Source organism: Phycodurus eques, chromosome 9 (genome assembly GCF_024500275.1).
Source record: "Phycodurus eques isolate BA_2022a chromosome 9, UOR_Pequ_1.1, whole genome shotgun sequence".
Lineage (NCBI taxonomy): Eukaryota > Metazoa > Chordata > Actinopteri > Syngnathiformes > Syngnathidae > Phycodurus > Phycodurus eques.
The window spans coordinates 22,329,457-22,354,562 of NC_084533.1; the positions used below are offsets into that span (position 1 = coordinate 22,329,457).

Below are 25,106 nucleotides of genomic sequence, written 5' to 3' on the forward strand. Positions count from 1 at the left end.
CGGGGGCTTGTGTCAGCACTCATTGCATTTCTGCTGAGTACAGCACGAGTTTGCAGAGCAAATATGAAGCCAAGCAGCGTCCCACTGAGTTCTGCGCTCCGGCAAGCAGAGAAGGAGGGAAGTAGGAGGGCTGATGTTCTAGGCGGGCAAAAATAAGAACGTCATGGTTGATCATAACCATATGCTGGCTGCTATTTTCCCCTAAACTAAAAAGCAATATGGGACAGGAGCATTTCGGGGGAAAACAAAAACAAAGTAAGTACAAATCCATAAATGAAATCACTGAATAAGCAGTAAATAAAAGTGCTGGTTTGCCAGGCACATCTGTTAACACATTTTTCTCTTTGAATGTCAGGAAAGAGACTGGGCAGGGCCTAAGGCAGAGGAAGTGATCTGCTATTTCACACACTGCTGGTGAAGTTCAGCTCCTAGTAAGAATTCTCCCGACTATGGTCTCGGTCATTTGGAATGTGAAGTCACCTCCTCTGTCTACGCTGCGTTCCAAAGGGGTCGTCTCTTCCTGTCTTCAACCGCCCCCCTCACCACCCATCTGCTCTGACAACACGCTTGAGCAACCACTGGATGCCACGCCAGTGTGGACAGGACGCTTTTGACACACACCGGCAGGAAAGTGAGATCCCAGGAGGAAGCCACATCTGACCAGACTCCCTCTAAAAGGAATCAGGCTCCAGAAAAGAAGAGTACAGTCATCAGATGAACATTTTGGCGCTTGCTCCTATTCCCTTATATGGCATCGGAGCTGGGAAATCATTTGAATTAATCTGGATTCTGGTTGCATGCCTGGATGTCTGCTTTTAGTGCTGACTGAGTTGCATCTGGTACGGTTCTGCTACTGCTCTTTACTTGGGAGTGTGTGGGCACTGTCTGTCTGTATGTCTGTCTCTCTGTGTGTGTGAGACGCCTGGTTGGTTTGTTTTGCCATTTCTTTCCCTGTTTGCATGTGGACTTTTTGTTTTGGGACGACAAGAAGAGGACTTGTGTTTGTGGTTGGGCTAGAAAGTTGGCTGCTCCTGCTGTTTTTCCTCTTCCTTGCGGCTGGAATAGGCAAACACACACACCTGGCAGCCAAGAAGCGGAACAGGCTCTCTATACAAAGACGACTGGAGCTCCATCTGAACATCCATCATTGTTTGGATGTTTCCTTTTTTTTACCCATTCCCATACAGCCAATGTGAGCACAAACAGGGACCCAGGAATAACTTGTTAATATAAATTGGATTGACGTGGATCACAGGAAAAGACACATGATATCCAGGTGATAGCCTTTGAAAGATGCATTGCCGCTGATTCTCTCCTCATGTGGATTACCTACATTAGACTGTCTCCCAGCATCGGTTGCCATGGCGACAGCAGCATGGTATCACCGTGACATCAGCCGTGTGCACGCAGAGGACTTGTTGGCACGGGCCGGGAGGGATGGAAGCTTCCTAGTCAGAGACAGTGAATCTGTGCCAGAAGCTTACGCTCTGTGCCTACTGTGAGTACATTATACACACTACTACATTACACCAACTACTAACTATCATTTAATCTCACCATCAGAAAAAAATAGCATTTTAAATGGTGGGATAATGTTTCTTAAAACTATTTGCCTTGTCCTGGAAACAAATTACCCAACAGATTGCTGCTGAACTCATTTCGCTCACCAAATCGGCATATCACATAGAAGTGCTTCTACAGTGAACCCCCACCTGTTCACAAATTTATCAATTCGCATTTTTCTGTGGAACCTATCCACAAAATCGGATTTATTGTTCTTGTCAGTGAACGGTACATTCACAACTACGATAGGATTTTTTTCTCGGTTCAGTGGTGCAACATGAAACATGGATCGTAACAAAAAATATATATGTATATAAAAGTATAAATGGACGAAGAAGGAAGCAAATAAGCAATGTACAGTAAGCATAAACAGAGTGCAATAAGCATCAGGTGTATTCTCAGCTTTTGGGTGTATTTTTGTGCTCTTTCTGTAGTGACCTTATGCCACAAGATGCCTCCAAAGTCCTGGCTATTAGAAAAGTAATAATTGTTGTCAAGGCATTATGTTGAAGTCGTATCGAAGTGAATCTTGACTGTTTAAGATCTTTGTATGGAGGAGCTTAAGTTTCACCTGGGTTGTTGTGAGTTTTTCTTGTGTTCAGCGGCTATTAAAAAGCTCAAGCTAACGGGATCGTAGTTTGTGATATATTTAGGATTTAAACTATGAATATAAGCAATCATAAACCTTTTAAGAATATTTCATAAACAGTGAATTACTCACTTTTGTTTCACTTTTTTGCTGCAGGGCTCGGGTCAATAGCCTCCACGAATAGCATGGGTTCACTATATTTGTTAGATTTGACATCCTCAGCATGACCAGAGCATGGAAATTCCAATTCAAACACTCACCTGTGTTTACAAACTCAAGGTCACGTGTCAAAGAGTGACAATAATACAGGCTTAGGTGGGTCCATCCATCCATCCATTTTCTACTGCTTATCTGAGGTCGGGTCGCGGAGGCAGTAGCTTTAGCAGGGACGCCCAGACTTCCCTCTCCCCAGCCACTTACTCCAGCTCTTCCGAGGGTAATCCCGAGGCGTTCCCAGGCCAGCCGAGAGACGTAGTCTCTCCAGCGTGTCCTGGGTCGTCCCCGGGTTCTTCCCCCGGTGGGACGTGCCTGGAACGCCTCACCAGGGAGGCGTCCGGGAGGCATCCGAATCAGATGCCCCAGCCACCTCATCTGGCTCCTCTCGATGTGGAGGAGCAGCGGCTCTACTCTGAGATCCTCCCGGATGACCGAGCTTCTTAACCTATATCTAAGGGAGAGCCTGGACACCCTGCGGTGGAAACTCATTTTGGCCGCTTATATCTGGGATCTTGTTCTTTCGGTCATGACCCACAGCTCGTGACCATAGGTGAGGGTAGGAACGTAGATCGACTGGTAAATCAAGAGCTTCGCCTTTTGGCTTAGCTCCTTCTTTACCACAACGGACCGATAGAAAGTCTGCATCACTGCAGACGCTGCACCGATCCGCCTGTTGATCTCCCGTTCCATTCTTCCCTCACTCGTGAACAAGACCCCAAGATACTTGAACTCCTCCACTTGGGGCAGGATCTCATCCCCGACCCGGAGAGGGTACGCCGCCCTTTTCCGACTGAGGACCATGGTCTCAGATTTGGAGGTGCTGATTCTCATCCCAGCCGCTTCACACTCGGCTGCAAACCGCTCCAGTGAGAGTTGGAGATCCCGGCTTGATGAAGCGAACAGAACCACATCATCTGCAAAAAGCAGAGATGAAATTCTGAGGCCACCAAACCGGGCCCCCTCTACGCCGCGGCTGCACCTAGAAATTCTGTCCATAAAAGATATGAAGAGAATCGGTGACAAAGGGCAGCCTTGGCGGGGTCCAACCCTCACCGGAAACGAGTCCGACTTACTGCCGGCGATGCGGACCAAGCTCTGACACCGATCGTACAGGGACCGAACAGCCCGTCTCAGGGGGTTCAGTACCCCATTCTCCCGAAGCACTCCCCGCAGGACTCCCAGAGGGACACGGTTGAACGCCTTCTCCAAGACCACAAAACACATGTAGACTGCTTGGGCAAACCCCCACGCACCCTCGAGGACCCTACCGAGGGTGTAGAGCTGGTCCACTGTCTGGTCCACTGTTCCACGGCCAGGACGAAAACCACACTGCTCCTCCTAAATCTGAGATTCGACTTCCCGACGGACCCTCTATTCAGGGGTGCTGGACATCCCTGAATAGACCTTATCAGGGAGGATGAGGAGTGTGATCCCCCTGTAGTTGGAAAACACCCTCCGGTCCCCTTTCTTAAAAAGGGGGACCACCACCCCAGTCTGCCAATCCAGAGGCACTGTTCCCGATGTCCACGCAATGTTGCAGAGGCGTGTCAACCAGGACAGCCGCACAACATCCAGAGCCTTTAGGAACTCCGGCCGAATCTCATCCACCCCTGGGGACTTGACACCGAGGAGCTTTTTAACCACCTCGGTGACCTCAACCCCAGAGACAGGAGAGCCCGTCTCAGAGAGCCCAGAGTCTGCTTCCTCATGGGAAGGCGTGTCGGTGGAGTTGAGGAGGTCTTCGAAGTATTCTCCCCACCGACTCACAACGTCCCGAGTCGAGGTCAGCAGCGCCCCATCCGCACTATACACAGTGTTAGTGATGAACTGCTTTTCCCTCCTGAGATGCCGGACCAGAATTTCCTGGAAGCCGTCTGAAAGTCTTTTTTCTTGGCCTCACCGAACTCCTCCCATGCCCGAGTTTTTGCTTCAGCGACCCCCAAAGATTTTCAGGATACAGGAGACTTATATTAAGTGTTGCAATTTTGGGGAAATCAAATTTGTAGCCATTGATATGTACATACTAACTTTAAAATTGCCCAATACAATACATTTGGGCAGTTGCCAAATACAATATAGGTCTAGTGTTCAGGTGTTTAAGTTGGAAATATGGCCTAGATGTTTTGTTTTTTATATTACTATCTGTCAAAGGTTTGGGCGTCACCTGTAAATGTCCTTTCATTTTTGAAAGAAAACACTGCCATTTTGTATTATTTTTTTTAACCACATTGTAAACTATTTATCTGATTAATTTAATGTGATGTTATTTAGAAACAAAAATATCTGATTTTCTTAAAAAAAAGTGACTCCAAACCTTTGAATGGTGTCGTAATCTATTAGTTCTTTCCTGATTTAAATTTTTTTTTTTTTTTTAGGTGAGGCATACTGTAAATAGCCATACCCCAAATTATTTCTTCATTATGGTTAACTGTTTTATTATTCTGCTGAACCTGTCTGAAACATATTTTTGAATAACTGACATGGCCCACATAAAACTGAGCTAGTTTAAAAGAGGATGCACTTCGCTAAAATAGTTCCAAGAGCTCAAGTGAACCTAAAGATTTGAAACATGCTCAATCATTTCTGTCCCCAATTACAAAATAATTCAGAGGCTTCACTTCCAAGACAACTATAAGATTATCACTTTCAACGTCAGCCACTTGTAAATGCTGGCAAAAAAAAAAAAAAATCCCCTTTTCCCATCATACTGATTCTTTCTTCCCTCGGGCCCCATGGAGGAGGGCGGGAGCTCCAGTGACCACACTATGCTGACTGGTCTTCAGCCTGCGCCAGCCGCATTCCTGAAGACTGAGCCGGTCCACCCGCACCGCTCCCTTTCCCCCCCTCTTTCCCCTGTATTCTCTCATCTAGTTTATTTTGGGCGTATGATCTAAAAAAACAACAACTAAATAGTGCAGATCTGTCTGGGAGATTATCATATAAAAATATTTGTGACTATATTGGTCGTTTGCAGTGGTGTAGAACTGCATTACATCATAATGAATGGCGATTGTACTCTTTACCCGTCTTATGAAAGTCAACCAATACATTTGAGAGATATCTTTCATGAAACAGTATTGATAAACCCATATCATAGCGATACTTTTGTGGTCTGACATTCAAGTAAAATAGTTTTGCCCACTGCAAACTACAACCACAATAATAAACATTAACTAATTAACTCTCTGACAGTATCAATCAAAAGTGAACATTATTTGTAAAGAAAGGATTTTTGATGTACTACATTTAATTTCTATTTATCGCAGAGGATATGTTCGAGACCCACTTATAGCAGGTAGATATATAGAGAGACCATATTGTTAACATAATAGCATACTTACCCAAGTAATTTTTTAAATTACTGTCACAATATCAATAGCAAAACACCTATTTGCTTGCTAAAATTTATTTTATTATTATTTGTTTTTTTGGGGGTGGTTGGGGTGGTCTGGAGTCTTCTTGTTGTGTTTTTCAGAAAAAGTTCAAAAATGACTTGTTCAATCATGGTAGTTTTACCTCTCCCACATGGTTTAAATAAAAAAATGTAAAACACACAAACTTATTAAAACTCACTCTCTAAAGTATTCCTTAGCATCTATTCTCACTCTCTGCCTTGCACAGTTCTCAGAATGAGACGCAAAGTGTGTTTGTTTCAGGCTGTTTAGCTGGCACCCCCAGTTGAAGTTTACTGTAAAACTGACACATAAAACAAAAGAGAATTAATCATTGTATCTTTAAACGCCAAAATGTTCACTTTTATATACAGTATATACATACTCTTTTTAATGGAAGCATATAATGTGAAACTCCATACTGAACTCCAACAACTCGTACTATAATGCGTCCACTCCACGGGCTAATGGAAATTAGCATACATGTGACTGTAATTCTAAACCTTTAAACAACTGCAACTTTAACACACACGGAGCAGCAACACATACAAAGGGAGCATATTTGTCATCATTTTTTAGATTATTCTCCTTAACATGAGTTGAACAGGGAACTCTTTCTGATATTTTTTTCAACACCTTCATCTGGTCCTTATTGTTTGTTTAGCTAATTCAATTACTTTTGTTCTTCACTAGGTTTCAATGCCATGTCCATACATATCGCATCCTTCCTGATGCAGATGGTCTCCTTGCAGTCCAGGTGAGTGACACCATTACCTCACCCTCATGATTTCTCCAACCCCAGCGAACTAGACCAAATTAAAGCATTGACCCTAATTGTCAAAACTGTCCCGGGTTAGAAAACAAATGTACTGTATTTCAGAAAACAATGGTTTGTTCTGCATGTTGTAAGGAGAACAGGAACACGTTTGTGTTTCCTCTCTGTGCGGCGTCGCAGTAGCTCTGTTGTTTCAACGGCATCTCCACCATGTGGCCGCATGCTTGTAGGATTAGCTCAGCAACTCAATGAAGACTTGTTTTCATGTGTGTCAGAGATTCTACCCCCGCATGAGGTCAATGACTGGTGGGTGTGTGTGCTTATGTATTGTTATTGTTATCCAGCACTGTGTGCGCACTCCATATAATGAGTCTATTGGTGAATTTGGAGGATTGTGTCCCAAAGTAACCTTCAAGGCCATTGTTTTTACAAATGGACATTTAAAGAAAATCCCTGGCAGTCATTTCTGTGACGACCGAAAACTCTCTTGCTCTTTCAGTTTTTCCATTGCTATTGATATAAAACTGCCAGACACATTTTTTCCCTCCCTGATTTTGCTCCTTTCTCACAAGTCGCATGCTTTCCTTTTTTCCCCCTTCATTTTTCCGATTCAACGACTGAGATATTTTGGGCCCAGTCTCTTATTACATTTCAAATCTATTTAATTGTGTTTCAAGAGATCTTTGTGGTTTTAAATAATTTTTGCAGCCAGACCACTCAGACCAAAGATCAATTTTTTTTTTTACCAACTTAAAAGGGACCAGAAGAAAAATTGGTCTGCTGTTATGGTTTATTCATCTGAATTATTAATAGAATTCCGTAATCATCAGAATTAAAAGTTACATTCATTATTATTATTCCTACGGGTACGCCGACTTCCTCCCACATTCCATAAACATGCATGTTAGCTTCATTTAAGACTAAATTGTCCATAGATGTGAATGTAAGTGTGAATAGTTGTTTGTCTATATAGTACATGCGCTGTGATTGGCTAGCGACCAGTCCAAAGTCAGCTGGGATAGGCTCCAGCTCGCCTGCAACTGTAATGAGGACAGGCTATAGAAAATGGATGTATAGTATTACTTTTTATTGTTATATGAGCATAAGTACAGTGCGACTTAAAAAAATAAATATCATGATAAACATTAGGGATTACGTTTATGTGTCAGCAGACCACACAGGGAGTCCAGGTCAACTGTTTCCGGACACTGGAGGACCTTGTTATGGGATACCAGCACCCACACAAAGGCTTGGTCGCCCCTTTGCTTTACCCGGTGCCCCGTGACGCTGACACCGGGGATGAGAGCTCAGGTGGGCCGTCGAGATTTGTGCGCAACACCTCAGCTGCAATTAGCAGTACATCAAGACAGAGATACATACTGCTACATAGATACTTTCAGATTTTTCCAATAATTAAATATAAATGTATAAATGTTGATAACTATAAACAGTGTATAGCATACGTGTTAATATGCATGACACGGATTGTATGTAATATGTAAAACATCATTGCAGTGTCAAGATTGATCACACACACACAGTGGAGAGTTGTTGTATGAATTAATAGTGAATGATATACTGTAAAAGATGATCTAAAACTCATTCCAGCAATAAATAAGGATTCGAATTGCTGTGTTTGTATGTGTGTGCAGATGATGAGAGGACACCCCAAAGTCAACACGCCCCTGCCAACACGGTCACCTTCACAACACCGCTGGCAAAACCGGAACCGCACGGCTTATTCCTGGATAAGTTGCAGGAACTGAACACATCCACGTATGATCTGTTTTTCCCATGTTACGTTTTTCTTGAGCATGTATGAGGTGAAATTAAACTGTTCGCGATGCTATGTAGGCCAATAATATCAGTTACTTCTCACAAAAAATTATCTCTCACACACACACACACACCACACACGCAAACAACTCTCACAAACACAAAAACTCAACACACAACAAAAACATCTTACACACCAAAAGAACTCACGCACACACCCAAAAACTCTCACACTCACACCAACAGCTTCTCACACAAAGCCAAAAACCTCTCATTAAAACTAAAAAAACCTTCTCGCACAAACACACTCACACACACACAGTAAAACAACTCACACATAACCCAAAAAAACTCTCACATTCACTAAAAAAACTCTCACCGCCGAACAAAAACTTCTCTTACACACCAAAAAACACACACACACAGCCAAGAACCTGTCAAACACAATAAAAAACTCACACATAACCAAAATAACTTTGACTTAAACCAAAAACCCTCACTCACACAAAAACCTTTCACACACAACAAAAAAAATCACACATTCCAAAAAAACTCCCATTTGCACCAAAAAAAAAAAACCTCTCATGAGCACCCAAAAAACTCACATGCACCAAATCAACTCTCAAGCGCACGAAAAAAACATCTCATGCACACAACCCCCAAAAAATGCTTATACGCCAAAAAAACTCACTACACAAAGAACTTCAAACAAAAAACTTAATTGACACCAAAAAACTCTCACTTCACCAAAAAAAAAAAAAAAAAACTCTCACACACACCCAAAAACACTCTAACACACACACAAAACAAACCTCTCACTCACACCAGAAAACCTCTTGCACACCGCCAAAACGTTATCGCTTACTGAAACAAAAGACCGTCACACAGCGAGAAAAAAAACAATCTGGGTGTGAGAGGTAAATGATATTTTTTGGCCTAAACAGCACCCCATAGAAGAGAATAGTGAATGCACATAGAGTATATCTCTCGCCATGTTTTCCAGTACTGCAAGTGATGTGATCGGACTACTCAACGACTATCTCTTCAGGGAGCTGCCGCTGGACATTGAGAATGTTCATAAAGGGGCGACGACCCTCTGCCACCTCAAGCGTACTCTGGGTGTTGCCTGCCAGGGCCTGAACAGGTCAGCGTTTGTTGTAAATAAAGAAGTGACGGCAGGAAAACACACTTGAACTGGAAATGCCCCATACGCGTTTTTTCTTAAATGTATTATATGACAACACATTTACCAGCAGCAACAGGAAAACCTGCAAAACTGAGATCCAATATCAGAGCTGTACCAGAACCTACGCTTTTGCAAAGACATTGATGCTCAGTTTTGATTGGCACTAATTTAACAATACTGGAAAGTTTATTTTTTCAGCATGTTGTTATGTTGCAACCTTTTTCTAAAATGGGGTCAACTTTTTTCCTCAAAATTCTGCACACACGATTTCTTTCTTTCTTTTTTTTTGTTATTATATATTTGGAATTAAAAACAAAAAACAAAACAAAACATAAGAGATACGTTTTTCCAGAGGAGTGTTTTATGCATAATTTAGAGGGAGGAAAATGAATTTATTCCATTTCCGAATACGGCTGAATCACAAGAAAATGTGGAAAAAGTGAAGTCACATTTTGTTAATTATTGTAGTAGCTCGTAGATCTACACGATAACTATAGCTATACTGGTACACACAGGTGTTTCTAATCGGTTGCTCCATTAGATTACATTAATACAACTCTTGTATTGGATTAGAACTATACAATGGTGCGTCGAGATACGAGTAATCTAACGAGTTTTTCGAGAAGCAAGCCGTTGTCCGGCCGATTTAAAAAAAAAAAAACATTATTTATTTATTTTTGTTTTGCTGTGACTTGCAAACAAAAATTTGAGATACGAGCACTGTATGGTAGCAGTGAAGCTAACTCACTTCACAACAAGCAGCAGTTTGGCAGATAGCGAACAATTCCTCACAAAAGAGGCCTAAAAGGTGTTGATTGTCACTCCCAGTTGAAGTTTAATGTCAAACTAAAGGCAGTCACATGCAAAGCTAGAACGGAGTAGTGACATTTGCATTCATTTCAAAGGGCAACGATGATTTGAGATACGAGTGTTTTGAGATACGACCGTGGAATTAAACGCTCACAAGGCACCACTGTACACTGAATAGACTGAAAACGAATGTAAAGTGTTGAAGTTGTTCTGATCCACAGTGAGATCGACCTAACTCTCTCGAGTCTGGAAACGCTGGCCAAGGTTTTTGACCACCCCAGCTGCTCTTTGTCTAGCACAAATTCCCAGGTATGATCACCCTGAATGTAAATTTGTACCATTTTGGGACATTTCTATCTAACTAACTAACTGTGACATCTGCTTGAAACAAGGGTCCAGAGATGGAGATGGACACCTTGCTGTGTAAGATTTCTGCATTGGTCAGCCTCCTTTCTTCTCTGGAGAAAAAGGTATGCACTTGTGATGTTCTTCCACTGATGGATAATCCAAATTTATTCTTGCTAACAACTTTCAAATCAAAACATCGACCTCTTGTGTGTGTGTGTGAAGGTACTCGAGGCTCTCCAAGACGCAGTAACCAATCACAATCTGGCAGCGCAGCCGAACCCGCCTCCCCCGGAACCAACGCCCGCTGTTACGAATTCTGCCAAGAGCCACGGACGTCGTCACCAGCCAGTCCACTCCTTCCAGGTAAACCACACAAGCATCTACATTCATGATGTATAAAGTACCAACCTGAGCCTCATATGGAAGGCAATTTGTACATTATAATATTATCCTTGCTATCCATCTTAAGGTACTAGTACACTCTTTGTCCTCACTGGCAAGACAACACCTTAGTAGAGTGACTGTATCTTACTTGTAACAATTTTTCCACTACTTGTGCCACTTTTAGCCTACTAGTATGCAATTAAACCTTACTACCAAACTACTGTGGTGCACTAGTTACACCACTTGGCCCAACTAGTAGGCATGTGTTTACCCACTTGTAGCTTACTTATCAAGGATATCAAATAAATCCATTCGCATTAAGCTGTTTGAGCATTTATTCAATATCCGTGATAGCCATGTTAAGGTCCATGTAGTAGTACGTACTTTGTCTTCACTCGTAGAACAACTTTGGCATACTAGTAGGACAACTAGATGTGATTAGTAAGACAAAACTGTGCACTAGATGACAACTCTGTGCAACGAGTACTACTAGTGTCATGAAATCCTACAAGTTAACATCTAGTGCTTCACTTAAGTAGCACACAGATGTCAACTCGGGCACAATTTTGCCTCAGTAGTAATATGTAGTGTTTCTACTAGTATGGCGAAGTTGTCCTATTAGTGATGACAAAGAGTGTACTGTATGTGGACCTAAAGCTGGATATCGAATATATGCTGAAACGACTTTCCATATTTGATATCCTTGATAAGGAGGCTACTAGTGCGTGATACATGCTCACTTGTTGGGCCTACTAGTGTGACTTGTGCAGTGCAGCGCAGCAGTTTACTAGTAAGGTTTAACTGCATACTTGTAGACCAAAAGAGGCACTAGTAGTGTAAGCTGCATATCAAGGATATAAAAAATGCTCGAACAGCTTTTCATAGCCACAGTGACCCCCAACCCCCTTTTCTAAAAGGATTTTGTATTTGTGTACAGATACAAAAAACACTTAAAACACAGATGATCATAAAGTACCAACGCCATGCAATCTAACATGTACACAATCATGAACCCATGTTCATCAAACAACTATTCAGTATTTAAATCATTCAACACAAACAAACCACCTTCTCATTAGGCTCATCAATTGTATTAGTTTGCATACTAGCTTAAATAACATGCTAGCGCAAACATCACATGGCTGAACAAATGTGCACGCTAGCGCATGACACAATCATTCGACTCACCTTATGGCATTCACACACAATAATAAATGTTAGGGGACTTGTTACAGCCAAGTCGACGACGCGGGCTATAAGTAGCTACATTGAGTGAGAAGCAGAAACATACTTTTAGTTTCACTTTTGACTGACTAAAATTCAGAAGAAAGAAACACCATCAATGAATTAAACCTAATAATGACACGATGAATCCATCAGATGGCGCCAACCTTATACTTTTATCCCTTTGGCCTGAGCACAAAAACGGTGCATAGACGAGATTTTCAGTGACTAACAGAGGATAGGTTCCTAAAAATAAACCTGCGATTGTGAGAATTCACAAATACTGAGCCGATTCTCTGTATCAGGTCGCCATTGTAAACGAGAGACTGTTCTCAATTACCTTACCTGGTTACACAAAGGAAATTATTATTATTAGGAATGTTTTTGCATTTGCAGGTAAAGATGCTGCGCTACGGCAGGCAGACCGTCTCTGTGGATGTGGATGCAGGCGTGCTACTCTTTGACAGGAAGGCCAACTCGTTCGATGTAGAGCGGGTCTCACATGACAGAGGTACTCTAATACTGCGCTCATGTGTAATTAGGGACCTTATATGTTTTATCTAACGGCTTACATCCTCTTGTGCATCAGTTCTTCAGGTTTTAAAGTACCAGAGTAGTCCCACGAAGGTACGAGTGGTGATTGACAGCCACAACAATGCACCACGGGAGATGATATTTGAGAGTACACGGGTAAACATTACTAGACTATATATTAGTATATTTATTACTTACCACATAGCAACATAGTTTTTTTTGGTACTTTGTTGGTTGTTCCTGTATAACTACCTACCTGCCTACCTTATCTTGAAACACTTACCCTGGTTTGAAACCATACTTTAAAAACCCTAACCCTTATTTCACACCCAAATTGAACCACAAACCGTGTCTTCAAACCCCCTATTTGAAACCCTAACTTGAAACACTTGCCTGGCTTGAATCCAAACCTTGAAACCTTAACCTTGTCTTCAAACCACAATTTGAATCTCTAACTGGAAATCCTAACCCTGTATTCAAAGCACAGGTTTAAACCCTATTTTAACCACTAACCCTGTCTTCAAACATTATTTTAAAACTCAAAGTTGAAACACTTACTCTGGCATCACACCATACTTTTGAAACGCTACCCCTGTCTTCAAACTCCAATTTGAAACCCGAACTTGAAACCCTAACACTGTCTTCAAACCCAAATGTGAAACACTTAACTTGGCTTGAAACCATACTTTGAAACCCTAACCATGTCTTAAAACCCCAATTTCAACCTCTAACTTGAAACACTTACTCAGGCTTGAACTTATACTTTGAAATCCTAACACTATCTTCATACTCCAACTTGAAATTCTGACTTGAAACATTTTCCTTAGCTTGGAAACTTCTATTTTATTAAACCCTAACCCTGTCTTCAAACCCCAATTTGAATCCCTAACTGTCTTGGGAATTTTGGTAGAAATGCAGCTCATGGAATTCTCTATTTCATTATCCTCGGTTGTTGTTGTTGTTGTTGTTGTTGTTTTTAAACCCCCGATTCCTTCTTCTCATTCAGAAGGGCAATGCCTTCTGCCAACTCCTCCAGCTGATGAAAACAAGGCACTCGAAGCTGAATGAACCTGACGTCATCTCTGTTTTTGTCGGCACCTGGAATATGGGTAATCCCCGACATCTTCTCACTGAATACAGGCTCCATTTAAGAGGCGTTGTCATCGGGGTTGTTTATTGTGCTGACATCTGCAGGCAGTTCCCCTCCGCCTCGCAGCGTGCAGTCGTGGGTAACCTGCTGCGGTTTGGGGCACACCCCCGACGAGTCCACGGCATGTCTGCCTCACGACATCTATGCTTTGGGGACGCAGGAAAACCCTCAGGGGGAGAGGGAGTGGGCGGAACATATTAAAGCAACCCTTCGGAGCCACACCCAGATTGATTTCAAACAAGTATGTCTTCTATTTCTTCTTTCTTTGCAACCCAATGTCGCACTTCAACACTTGCCATTAACATGCACATGCTGTTATTTCTGTTTGTGCGTAATGAGCGCACAGCCTAATGCTATACAGCAGTGCTTCTCAACTGTCGTCGCCCTGGGACCCCAATTTTTCTGTTGTTGAAAAATCGTGACCCACTTTCAGAGAAGTTAACAACAATAAGGATTTTGTCTTGGGTTTAAAAATAGCCTTTGAAAACACATTTACAGTATATTGTATTTTAAAATACCGTTTTAAATGAGTTTGCTCTACCGCCAAAGGCATATTGCTTGTCATGATGTCCACCAACCAAAGGCTGAGCTGCACTTTATTTTATTTTTATAAGTGGCTAGAGCGTAAGGGAGTAACATTTATTGTCACTTTCCCACTATGTTCTGTGTGGGAACTTGGTACGCATCTGTACTGTACTGGGGGGGGGGGGGAACTAAAAAAAAACCTTTTGCTTTCAACTGTATGTAGTTTTAATTTCATTTAATTCTCCTAAAGTGTAATTTTAACGTGGTTCAATCAATGTCACTCCCAGTGGCTACTTTGAACACACATATCTACTTCAAAATCGCTGCTGGTTGTAAGGCAGTGCTTTGTCCTGTAGGTGGCAGTGCAGTCCCTCTGGAACATGCGGCTGGCTGTGTTTGTGAAGCCGGAGCATGAGAGCCGCATCAGCCATGTGAGCACTGCCAGCGTGAAGACTGGCCTGGGTAACACTTTGGGTAAGCTTCCCGTCGCCACGAGCTGAAATTTACACAATATTTCATGCCAATAATATGAAAGTGGAGGTTTGAATGGACGCTTTTGATTTGTGACAGGGAACAAGGGAGCGGTCGGTGTGTCGTTCAACTTCAGTGGAACATCTTTTGGATTTGTCAATTGCCACCTGACCTCAGGAAGGGAGAAAGTTCTGAGGTACTGTATATAAGTGTGTGTGTGTGTGCGTGTGTATACCTATTATTTCACAATAACACACACACAATACTCACAAAAATTGTCCCCTTTCAAATAAACTGATTTAAAAAAAAAAAAAAAAAAAAAGGCTAGGGGGCTTTCTTGTGAAAATTGAAGGATGAACCGAAATACGACTGACCTGACATATAAGCCATTGTTCAGACGGTTTTATTTGACTTGCAACAAAAACATTGGGACACTGCATGGTGGCAATGAACTCGACTCAACTCACTTCGTAACTCGCAGCCGTTTGGCAGATTGTGAATCATTCGTCAAAAAAAGTTGCTTTAATCTGTTCGGTACCGCGCACAGTTGGAATTTACTGTCAAACTAAACAAAACAGAGAAATACGTTGTGTATTGGGAAAAAAAAAATGTTTTCAACACATAACTTTCCCTTAAAGTTCACGACCGTAATGCTAACATATAATGTGAAACGCCATTGACAGGCTAACGGCGGAGCAACACATATAGACAAATAGTATAAAAATACTCACAGGCTTTTGTTCTTTATCGTTGACGAAGAACGACCAATATTACTGCGGCTTACTGAAGCGCTGAGACGTCTCCATGTAGTATATATAGTATATTATATATATATATATTTGTATATAGTATGTCTGTATTATACTTCCCCCAGCACAATGTCCATTGAATTGAAGTGAAAATGTGGCAAAACTCTTTATTTTATTTTATTTATTTATTTTTTTTTACATTTGATTTAAATATGTCATTCCTGTATGTTTTTAATAAAATACAATATTGTTGAGTGCATTTTTTCTTGTGAAAAAACAATAAAAACTTTTGGGGTAAGCTGGAACGGATTAATGGTATTTTCATTCATTTCTGTGGGAAAGATGATTTGATATACGAATGTTATGAGTTCCGAACATTGTCACGGAACGAACCTTTACAGGTGAACTTAATTTGACGTTTTGAATGCACGTAGCCAACTGTTCAATGTTTCTGTACTTTTTACATAACTTGCTGTTCTACAACAAGGAGCTGAATGGCAAAATTCACAAAAAAAATTTTGAGCCACGATCCAGGTTCACCTATAAAGGTTATAGTGCATTTTATGTTCATCCTGAAATTTCACCCAAAAGCCTAATATCCCAAACCTTTTGTGAGGGCGGTAGTATATTTAACTTTATGTCTGTACGTGTCATTCAGGAGGAATCAAAACTTTGTCGACATCCTCAGGCTGCTTTCACTAGGTGACAAACACCTCGGTGCATTTGACATCAGCCTGCGTTTTACTCACCTCTTCTGGTGCGGAGACCTCAACTACCGACTGGACCTGGATGTACAGGTGCCACTGAAATCTGCCCACACACACTAAACACAAACAAATTCTGCTTATCTTGCAATGCTCAGTTGTGACTGGTTTGTCTCTGCTGTAATGGTCCCAAACTGAATAAAAATTGGACGCATTGACACGTCTTCACTTTTTCCCCTTGCCTGCAGGACATTCTGAAACATGTATCTAAGAGGCAGTTTGAGGAGCTCATGTGTGCGGACCAGCTGACTCGAGAGAGGCACAAGAGGAAAGGCTTTCTCTATTTTAGTGAGTTGCACTTTTAGTAAATTGTGCAAACTGTGCTTTGTAGATGTGCCAGTCATCACAACTCGTTGCCTCCCTAACAATCATGAAGATGATTGATGAATGAGGACAAGTGCATTATTATAGAACGGTGGTTCCCAACTGGTGTCACCCTGGGATCTGCATTTTTTCTACTGTTGCCAAGTCGTGACCCACTTTTATAGAACTAAAAAATGCATTCATCAAAAATAGCCGATGAAAACATACAATATGTAAATATGTAATATCCATATGTAATATCCAAAGTTATAATATTTCTCATGCATACCTTTCAAAGTAATGATATATTCCAAGTCGAACCTGGGTTACATTACATACATACTATGACTACCAAAATGAAATATTTACCATGTGTATTTCGTTCTGCACCTTTTCTACACATATCATTACTTTTTTAAGAGGAAGAGAAGATTGCATTTCCACCCACCTATCGGTATGAAAGAGGCTCAAGAGACTGCTACCTGTGGCAAAAGTACAAGACTTCAGGGGTGAGTAAGCGAGGTTTGGCTATTAATATCCAACTTAATTCGGAGGCACAGCTATGGTGGAAGCTTGGTGTTGTTGTTTGGGTTAATTCATTGAAAGTGTTTGTTCACCTGTGTTTGAGATGTCCTTGCAAAAACAACACACATTACAAGCATACCGCTGACTCGGTTTGACTTTAACAACTGTTGCCAAAACCTCTAAAAATAGTAGGAATGCTTGGCATAGTTGAAAATATCTTTCACAGCCTTACTGCTAAACAAACACAACCAACATGCACACTTTTTTCTTCCTGGACCTGCTCACTAATTCTTTTCCTCTAGGTGCGAGTCAATGTTCCGTCATGGTGTGACAGAATTTTGTGGAAGTCGTACCCTGAGACACACGTAATGTGCACAGCATACGGTGAGAATAAAAGGCTTTGAATAAGATTAGAGGCAGTGTTTCGTGGGAGTGATCACAAGTCTGTGAGATTACAATAAGGGAGGAAATTGCACATATTGAAATGTTTTCTATTGTCTCTCACCAGGATGCACAGACGACATTTTCACAAGTGACCACTCACCCGTTTTCGCCACCTTCCAAGTGGGCGTGACGTCACATTTCAGCTCCAAAGCAGGTGTGCTGTTAAGGACTTTTTGCATCCGGTTGGAATACCACCAGCTCTCCTCATCATGTGAACAGTTTTGTCTTTCATGTCAAACAGATCCAAGTTCGGGCGTTGAGAAGGCCTGGGTTGAGCTGGAAGGCATAGAGGCCATCGTGAAAACGGCGAGCAAAGAAAAGTTCTTAATTGACTTTTCTTCGCCTTGCCTCGAAGGTACGTTGTGATAAAAGTGTCCTGTATAAAGCAAGGACTCTCTCTGACTTTTTGGAATTTTTTTCCAAGTAACCCCTCATAAGCACTGGTGACGGCTCAAAAGAGGGCGCTAAGGCGATGCCCCACCTAATGTGATAATTTAGTTAAAACTCAACTCAACTTTCTGACCGAAGATCTTATGCAGGGGGCTGTTCACGTTGATTGCAGGCGCACTGATGGCTAACCAAGCCAATGTGTGTCAAGAAAATAATAATAATTCAATCATAAATAACTAAAACAAAAAAAAATTATAATTAAAATATACAAGCGCGCCTTTGATATTGGCATACACTGTAGCATACAGGAGGTACAGTTTTAGTCCGTCGTGTTGCACATTCTGCAAAAAGATTACTACTACTAATGAAAAGATAACAGAATGATGATTTAACCTTTTTAATGATGTTTTATATTTATTTGTTCATTTATTTATTTAATCATCCATCCATCCATTTTCTGTACTGCATATCCTCACAAGGGTCACAGGTGTTATTTATTCATACTTTTGATAATAAATGTTAGGGAATACAGGCAAATTGTAAAGAAAAAGTAGAGTATACGGCCTATAAGTAGCTACACTGGGAGGAAAGGAGTTTCACTTTTGACTGCACTAACGGTGCATTCAAAACAGGACATCTCAAACACAGGCCAAAAAACGCTTTCAATGAATTAACCCAAACAACAACACCAAGCATCCACCAATGGCACTAAAGTAACACTTTAATTGCTTTGGCCTGACCACAAAACCAGCAAATAGAAAACAACAAATCTTTACCAAAAAAAAAAAAAAATCTGTCATGATAAAAAGTCTTAATCTTACTGGAAGGGTTCGGGGAGGCGGCTCAGTGGACAAGTATTTATTAACATGCTATATCCCTTTCCAGAGACACGGCGTTCAAGTGAGAATGACTCGCAAGGCTGTGATGTCCCTGGCTTTCTCAAACTGGCCTGGTCCTTCAAACAGCTGCCAAAGGTCAGCGGCTCACAGACAGCGGCATGCACGTTTGTGACCACGATGCTGCCGCTAACTCACCTTTTGACTCTTGTCTGTTTGTGTTAGCTGCTTCCGCACAGGTCTGACATGGCCTACCTCCAGGATCAGCACCTGCTGTTGTCCGTCAAGTCATGTGATGGTTTCGAGTCGTACGGTAAAGTCACAGTTTTCCTTCATAACTTGAATGTGATATTGTGAAACTGTGTTTCCCAACCTTTTTTGAGCCAAGCCTTGTTGTTGGTTGTGAGTGCGTGCATTTCACGGTGAGAAAGGCAGAAGCGCCAAAAGGGGATATTTTTTATTTTATTTTTTTTGTCAAGTCCGACTTGACAGCCAGCGTGTGGACCGGGGCTTTGAGCTGCACTATGTTCTCGGCCCTGATTGTGCGCACGTCACAAGACAGGCGGAAGCCCCAGGAGAGAGGGAAAAATGTGTCGCAATGAGCAGAGTTGGGCCACTGTGCAGGTCTTTGTGCAAGTAGTTCAATTTCCCACAGCTGACATCAAGTTGGCCTTCTGTTAGTTCACTCCATTTTAGCTCCATTGCTTCAAGATGTAATGAATCAATAAGCAAATCCAGATACTCAGTCAAATTATCCAATATTTGGTGATTACGCCCATTCACAGATGATATTGTGATAGATGATGATAAGTGGACCTTAAAATTTGCCAATGTGACCAGACATTTCCTTCCTCCAGGTGAATGCTGCGTGGCTCTCTGCTCCCTTGTCGGTGCATCAGAGCAGTTTGAGACGTTCCTGAGCCACCGGGGTGAGGAAATCGGCTCCATCAGAGGACGGGTCCGCATTCACGTACCCAAGGATAGACGAGGAACCTGTGAAAAGACCTACGGTGCGTTCGACAGGACTGTGCACCCTGCACCCTCTGGCCTCCTTGCACTCTCTCTTCCTTCTCAGCTTTCATCTCCATTGGTGCTGCTTTCCTGGTCTCTCCTGTCAGTCTTGCATTGCTTCCTCTATTCGGTTCCTCAATGACCCCCCTCCCCCCTCCCCAGCTTGTCTTTGCACTTCCGCTTCCTCTTTTGGCTCCTGATTGACTGACCCTGACCAGATGCATCCTGAGACAGTGAAACAGGACACATGGGTATCATGCCTCCAGGTCAGCACACTTTGACTCTCTGTGCTGTAATGCCTGCATGGTCACATCGAAACTGTCTCGCACACACATTGAGGAAGCTGATTTCGAAACGCATTGACTGATTTTGTCACTTTATGGCATTTGGCTTTTTCAGAGTGTTTCCGTTTTGAGAAAGACGACAGGCAGGGGCACATGTCTCCTGCATCCACACGATTCCAAATAAACAGGTGAGGATTTACGTTGTGATTCCTTGTATAGTGGTGACTTGCGAGTGCCCCAACCTACAAACAGCAATTCCAGTGAAGGTGGGACATTGTTTACTAACATTTAAATAAAAATAGAATACAATCATTTACAAATCATTTTTAACCTATATTCAATCGAATACACTACAAAGGCAAGATATTTAACCTTCAAACCAGTGAACTTTATTGTGTTTTTTCAAATATTATTTCATTTTGAATTTGACGCCTGCAACATGTTCCAAGAAAACCGGGCCAGGGGCAACAAAAGACTCGGAAAGTTGAGGAAAGCTCAAAAAACACCTGTTTAGAAGATTCCACAGGTGAACAGGTTAATTGCAAACAGGTCATGATTGGGTATAAAAGGAGCGTCCCTGAAAGGATGTTCTAGTTAGTGACCTCTGCACTGCAGTGTTTGTGTGTGACTTTTGGCTTAATTACGTGTTATAAAACCAGTTATTTCTTTACATTCTCTTTCTTTATTTCTTTTCATGATGTTCTTGTATTTATATTCTACAGAACAATGCTGTTTGTCTTTATTAAAAGGGTGTAGCAAAAAAATGGTGGTGCTTTATCGTGGCGAGAACTAGGGTTGGGTACCTTTCGCATTTGAAGTGGTATGGTATCGATTCCTGGTACATGGGAATCGATACCAGTACTCAACGGGATAATTTGTATTCAGTTAAAAGAAGATACACCTGACCCATTAAGCAAATAATAACTCCCCTTAAACAGAAAGTAGCTTGGCTTCAGTACTCGTGTGTTGCAGGTCTTTGGCAGCTACTCCAAAACCAACCCCAAGCAGCTACACCAATCCAGCCTACTTCATCTTCGAGGGCGTGTCAGTGGTCCGGGGCATTGAGGAGGCTCTCCCCCAGCCAAGGGACCCGCAGGTGATCTGGGCCGGAAATGAGGCTCTGCAACTACCCAAAATCTCAGGAAGGCACGTCTTCAACACGAAACCCTGTCGCCGATCAGACTTTACCGAGATTGAAATTCCTGCCATCCTTCCCCAGTACACTGCGTCCAGTCAACTTCAGACGCATCAACCCAACTCCTCCTATGAGCTTTTCCCAGCCAAAAAGCCCTCTCCCATATCTCCACCCTTGAGTAAAAGTATTTCCCAGTGTCAGGAACACTTGTCAAAGTCTAAATACCATGCGAAAAACATTTGCCAGGACTCCATATTACCAGAGAAGAACCTGAGGAACCTGTACATTAATCAATCCACAATCATGTGGCAAAAAGCCAGGAGGGATCTCCCGGAAAGAACCGATACCATCAGGAAAACAAAAGCCCCACCAGTTTTCCAATTTACCACCGTTCCCGCTCCTCTGGGACACTGTCGGCCTGCTCCTTGGGTGGTGGACATGCAGCAGCAGCAGCAGCTCCCCGGACCCACAGGAGACAACTCCCTCACCGCTCTGCAGATTGCCAAGTCACTCAGTGAGGTTGACTTCTTCCCCTCAAAGCAGGGAGCTCCATCCTATCCGAGCCAGAGGCCAGGCTACAGGAATGGTCCTGTCTTGCACACGGAGAGGCGCCACAGCTGGGAGAATGAGGTATGACTCTGGTGGCAACTTATTTTTGTATTTCTTCAATTTTGACCTACGCCAATATATCAAACTATGAACAACAGATCTTTTTCAAATGTATTAATAGCCTGTCTGAAGTGTAAGGCTTAAGAAAGGGACATGAGTTATTTGGGGTCTGTCTGTGTCTTATCAACGCAGGTATCTGTGCTCCAAGGTGCTCCAGAGACGGTCTGTGAGCTCCTCAGTGCTTTGGGCCTTCAGAAATACAATCTGGGACTGAGCCTCAATGGCTGGGATGATCTGGATTACTTCAGGTAACAGTGGCGTTTCTCTGCACAAATGCAGTGTATGATTACAATATACGGTACAGTTTACCACAAAGCGAGACAGTTCATAAATCATCAGATGTTCAATGTTCCTGCAGCAGAGGAGGGAGGGACTCACACATATACAATTTATAGAACTCCTGACAATAATTATGGAATCGCTGCTCCTGGAGGATGATCACTTAAATGTTTAATTTTGGAGAAAAAAAAACTAATCGCGGATGTTCCAGAAAACAATTATTCAAAATGCCAACCTTCTGGCTTTAAGAAACACGAAGAAAAAGAAAAAAAAGCAAGCAAGAAAATTGTGGTCAGTTACAATATTTTTTAGATCAAGTAGAGGAAACAAATATGGAATTGCTCAATTCTGAGGGGGGAAAAAAAATCAAATTTAGTAATCTAATAGTTTTTTTAGTGCATGTTTTTTTTTTTGTTTGAGTAAGATTTTTTGTGAGTTTGGTTTTCTTTTGATGAGTGTGTTTCTTTTTATTTGTATTTATTTTTTGGTGTATGTGAGACGTAAATGTTATTTTTGGCCAATATGGCGCCTCATAGAACAGGGCTCCTTTGCATGTTGTTGTTTATAAACTGCCATGTTACCATTTTTGCATTCCACAGTGGCATCACAGAAGACGATCTGCGTGCTGCGGGTGTGACAAACTCTTCCCACCGACGCAGGATCTTGGAGAACCTACCCAGGAACTGGAACTGATATAACTCAATTAAAAAAACGAACAGTAGGAAACCACATCGTTTTGACAGAAGATGGCATCAGTGCATAGTTTTCTTTCCAGCAATTCTCGAGTGATCTTCAACTTTCCAGGGATTTGGCTTGATGTCAATGCCTCCATCCAATGAGAGTGTTTGAGGTACAGTCAGTACATTTTCACTGCAATTTTTAATTGCACTCTGCCATGTGCAATTTCTGGATTAAATTCATTATCTTTCAGAAACTGCTGCGCTATATCAAAGCAAGAAGCCAAGCAAAAGGCATCTGCTTCCAATATACTTTTCTTACATCACTCTACTAGTTTTCTTTTATTTTTTAGTTACCGGATCAAAATATATTAAACCTACCGTTTTTTTTAATTTTTTATTATTAACAGTGGACCCCTTGTATCTCAATCGGTTGGGTAAAAATATCGTTCAAGAATCAAAGAAGAATTTAAACATGATCAGATGGAAATTTAAAAAAAAAAAAAAAGTCCTATCTTACTTGTCCTCCGATTGTTTTTTCCCCAGAATGTTTTTCTTTAGTCCCGCGACCCTTGTGAGGATAAGCGGCTCAGAAAACGGATGGATGGATGGATGTTTTTCTTTAGCTTGGACAGTGCGTGAATACTTACAAGGGTGTCTAGTGAGAATGAGACAGAGGAAAATGCTCACGGTCACAAGAGAACTAGAATGGGAACTTGTCACCAAAACGCAAACTCAAAGATAAGGTTAGCTACACGTATTGTTGTGTTTAACAATTAGTTGCATCACTTCTTTTTGCACTTATGACAATTAGCAATGCTTAAATGTTACTTAAAGCATTACCTCGTAAAAGTTTTGTAATGGTGAAAGTTCAACCCCTTTACTGGATTACAGTGTTCCCCTGCTATTTGCGGGGGGTAGGGGCTGAGCCCTGCCATGACTGGCAAATATCCACAATTGACACCCCCCAAAGGGTTTATAATTGCCTATATATGCCAGAATATGACAGTAAATCACGACTTTAATCCAAATGACGTGACAGTTTAGCTTAATTCAATGTAGTTCCGTGGTACCAAGATCCCACAAGATGGCAAAAACTCACTACTTTTGTCTAAATAATGCTCCTCAACTCACTTCCACGCAGTTCCTTGGCATGAAGATGCCATAAGATAGCACCAAACCAGTACTTGTATTGCATTACTTTTATGAACTATTAAACGGGTAAGTCCCGTGAGTCGAATTGTGAATATGCGGGGAACACTGTAATTGTATTTCGATTATTTCCCATGAGGAAAATTGGATTTGAATTCCTAGTGAATTGTTGAATGAAAGAAAGTTGAATGAACTGTTGGAGTTCCAAGGAATCACTGTACTCATTCAATACAGTAAAAGAAATGTGAACGCGCTCGATGTTCAAATAATATTGATTCTTGTGTTCAGGTCTCATTCATTTTGTTCACATTATCTGCAGGCAAGTGTGTCTCTTTTTTTCTTTTTCTTTTTTTTTTTTTTTTTTTTACTGAGTGTACCTTCTGCGCCATTTGAGCCTGGATCTGAGCTTGTAAAAGCCCACAAGTAAAATTATATAGTGGTATTAAATCCATGCAGTACATATGTAGTAAAGTCTGTTTACCGTCTCGTACTCTTTCTATCATGTCACTTAATCAGCGCTTGTGTCCACTGTCTCTTCATGTTTCAAGTAAAGTGCATTAGATGACCTTTACCAAGCAATCCCATTTGTCTGTTTTACAGTTTACCAGTAGGGGCATAAGATAATGTTTCTTCTATTTGAGTGAGCAAAGCAAACAATCGCACAGCACCGGGCAACACTGCACAACTCAATATGATGGATTTTCTTGTCTTTATTGTAATGTTATTGTAATTATTTTTCAGTCTCCCTGCAAAGACAAGACCTCACTACTGTTTTCCCACAATACCTCTTGACATATTCCTAGTGTGACATTGACTGTGTGCATTTTGCTGCTGTAGTTACTGATTAAGGCACATCCAAACAAATCCTGTCTGTTTATTGACCTCTAGCATACTCATCCAATGATGTCATCACCTGGATGCATGCTGGGAATTTTTTTTTTGGGG

At 41.7% G+C, this 25,106-nt stretch overlaps 1 protein-coding gene across 1 annotated transcript; it reads left to right on the plus strand.

Moving 5' to 3' along the window:
* Positions 1-453: 453 nt before the first annotated feature.
* Positions 454-24,485, plus strand: inppl1b (inositol polyphosphate phosphatase-like 1b). The gene is made up of 27 exons (XM_061686448.1): positions 454-1,498; positions 6,454-6,517; positions 7,708-7,846; positions 8,188-8,311; positions 9,315-9,455; positions 10,529-10,616; positions 10,700-10,777; positions 10,878-11,018; positions 12,660-12,774; positions 12,853-12,953; positions 13,804-13,906; positions 13,992-14,188; positions 14,829-14,946; positions 15,043-15,139; positions 16,351-16,489; positions 16,645-16,744; positions 17,180-17,268; positions 17,587-17,668; positions 17,793-17,882; positions 17,970-18,083; positions 19,004-19,092; positions 19,180-19,267; positions 19,812-19,964; positions 20,365-20,437; positions 21,222-22,014; positions 22,186-22,301; positions 22,932-24,485. Exons 1-27 carry the CDS (start codon positions 1,362-1,364, stop codon positions 23,023-23,025), a joined length of 3,663 nt encoding a protein of 1,220 aa, XP_061542432.1. The 5' UTR covers positions 454-1,361; the 3' UTR covers positions 23,026-24,485.
* The last annotated feature ends 621 nt before the right edge of the window (positions 24,486-25,106 follow it).

What these genes read in the sequence shown, in the direction of transcription:
- inppl1b (XM_061686448.1), top strand. Translation starts at nt 1,362, where the DNA reads ATGGCGACAGCAGCATGGTATCACCGTGACATCAGCCGTGTGCACGCA. An exon ending in GCTTACGCTCTGTGCCTACT is followed by an intron (nt 1,499 to 6,453) that starts GTGAGTACATTA and finishes GTTCTTCACTAG; the next exon opens with GTTTCAATGCCATGTCCATA. An exon ending in GACTGGACCTGGATGTACAG is followed by an intron (nt 16,490 to 16,644) that starts GTGCCACTGAAA and finishes CCTTGCCTGCAG; the next exon opens with GACATTCTGAAACATGTATC.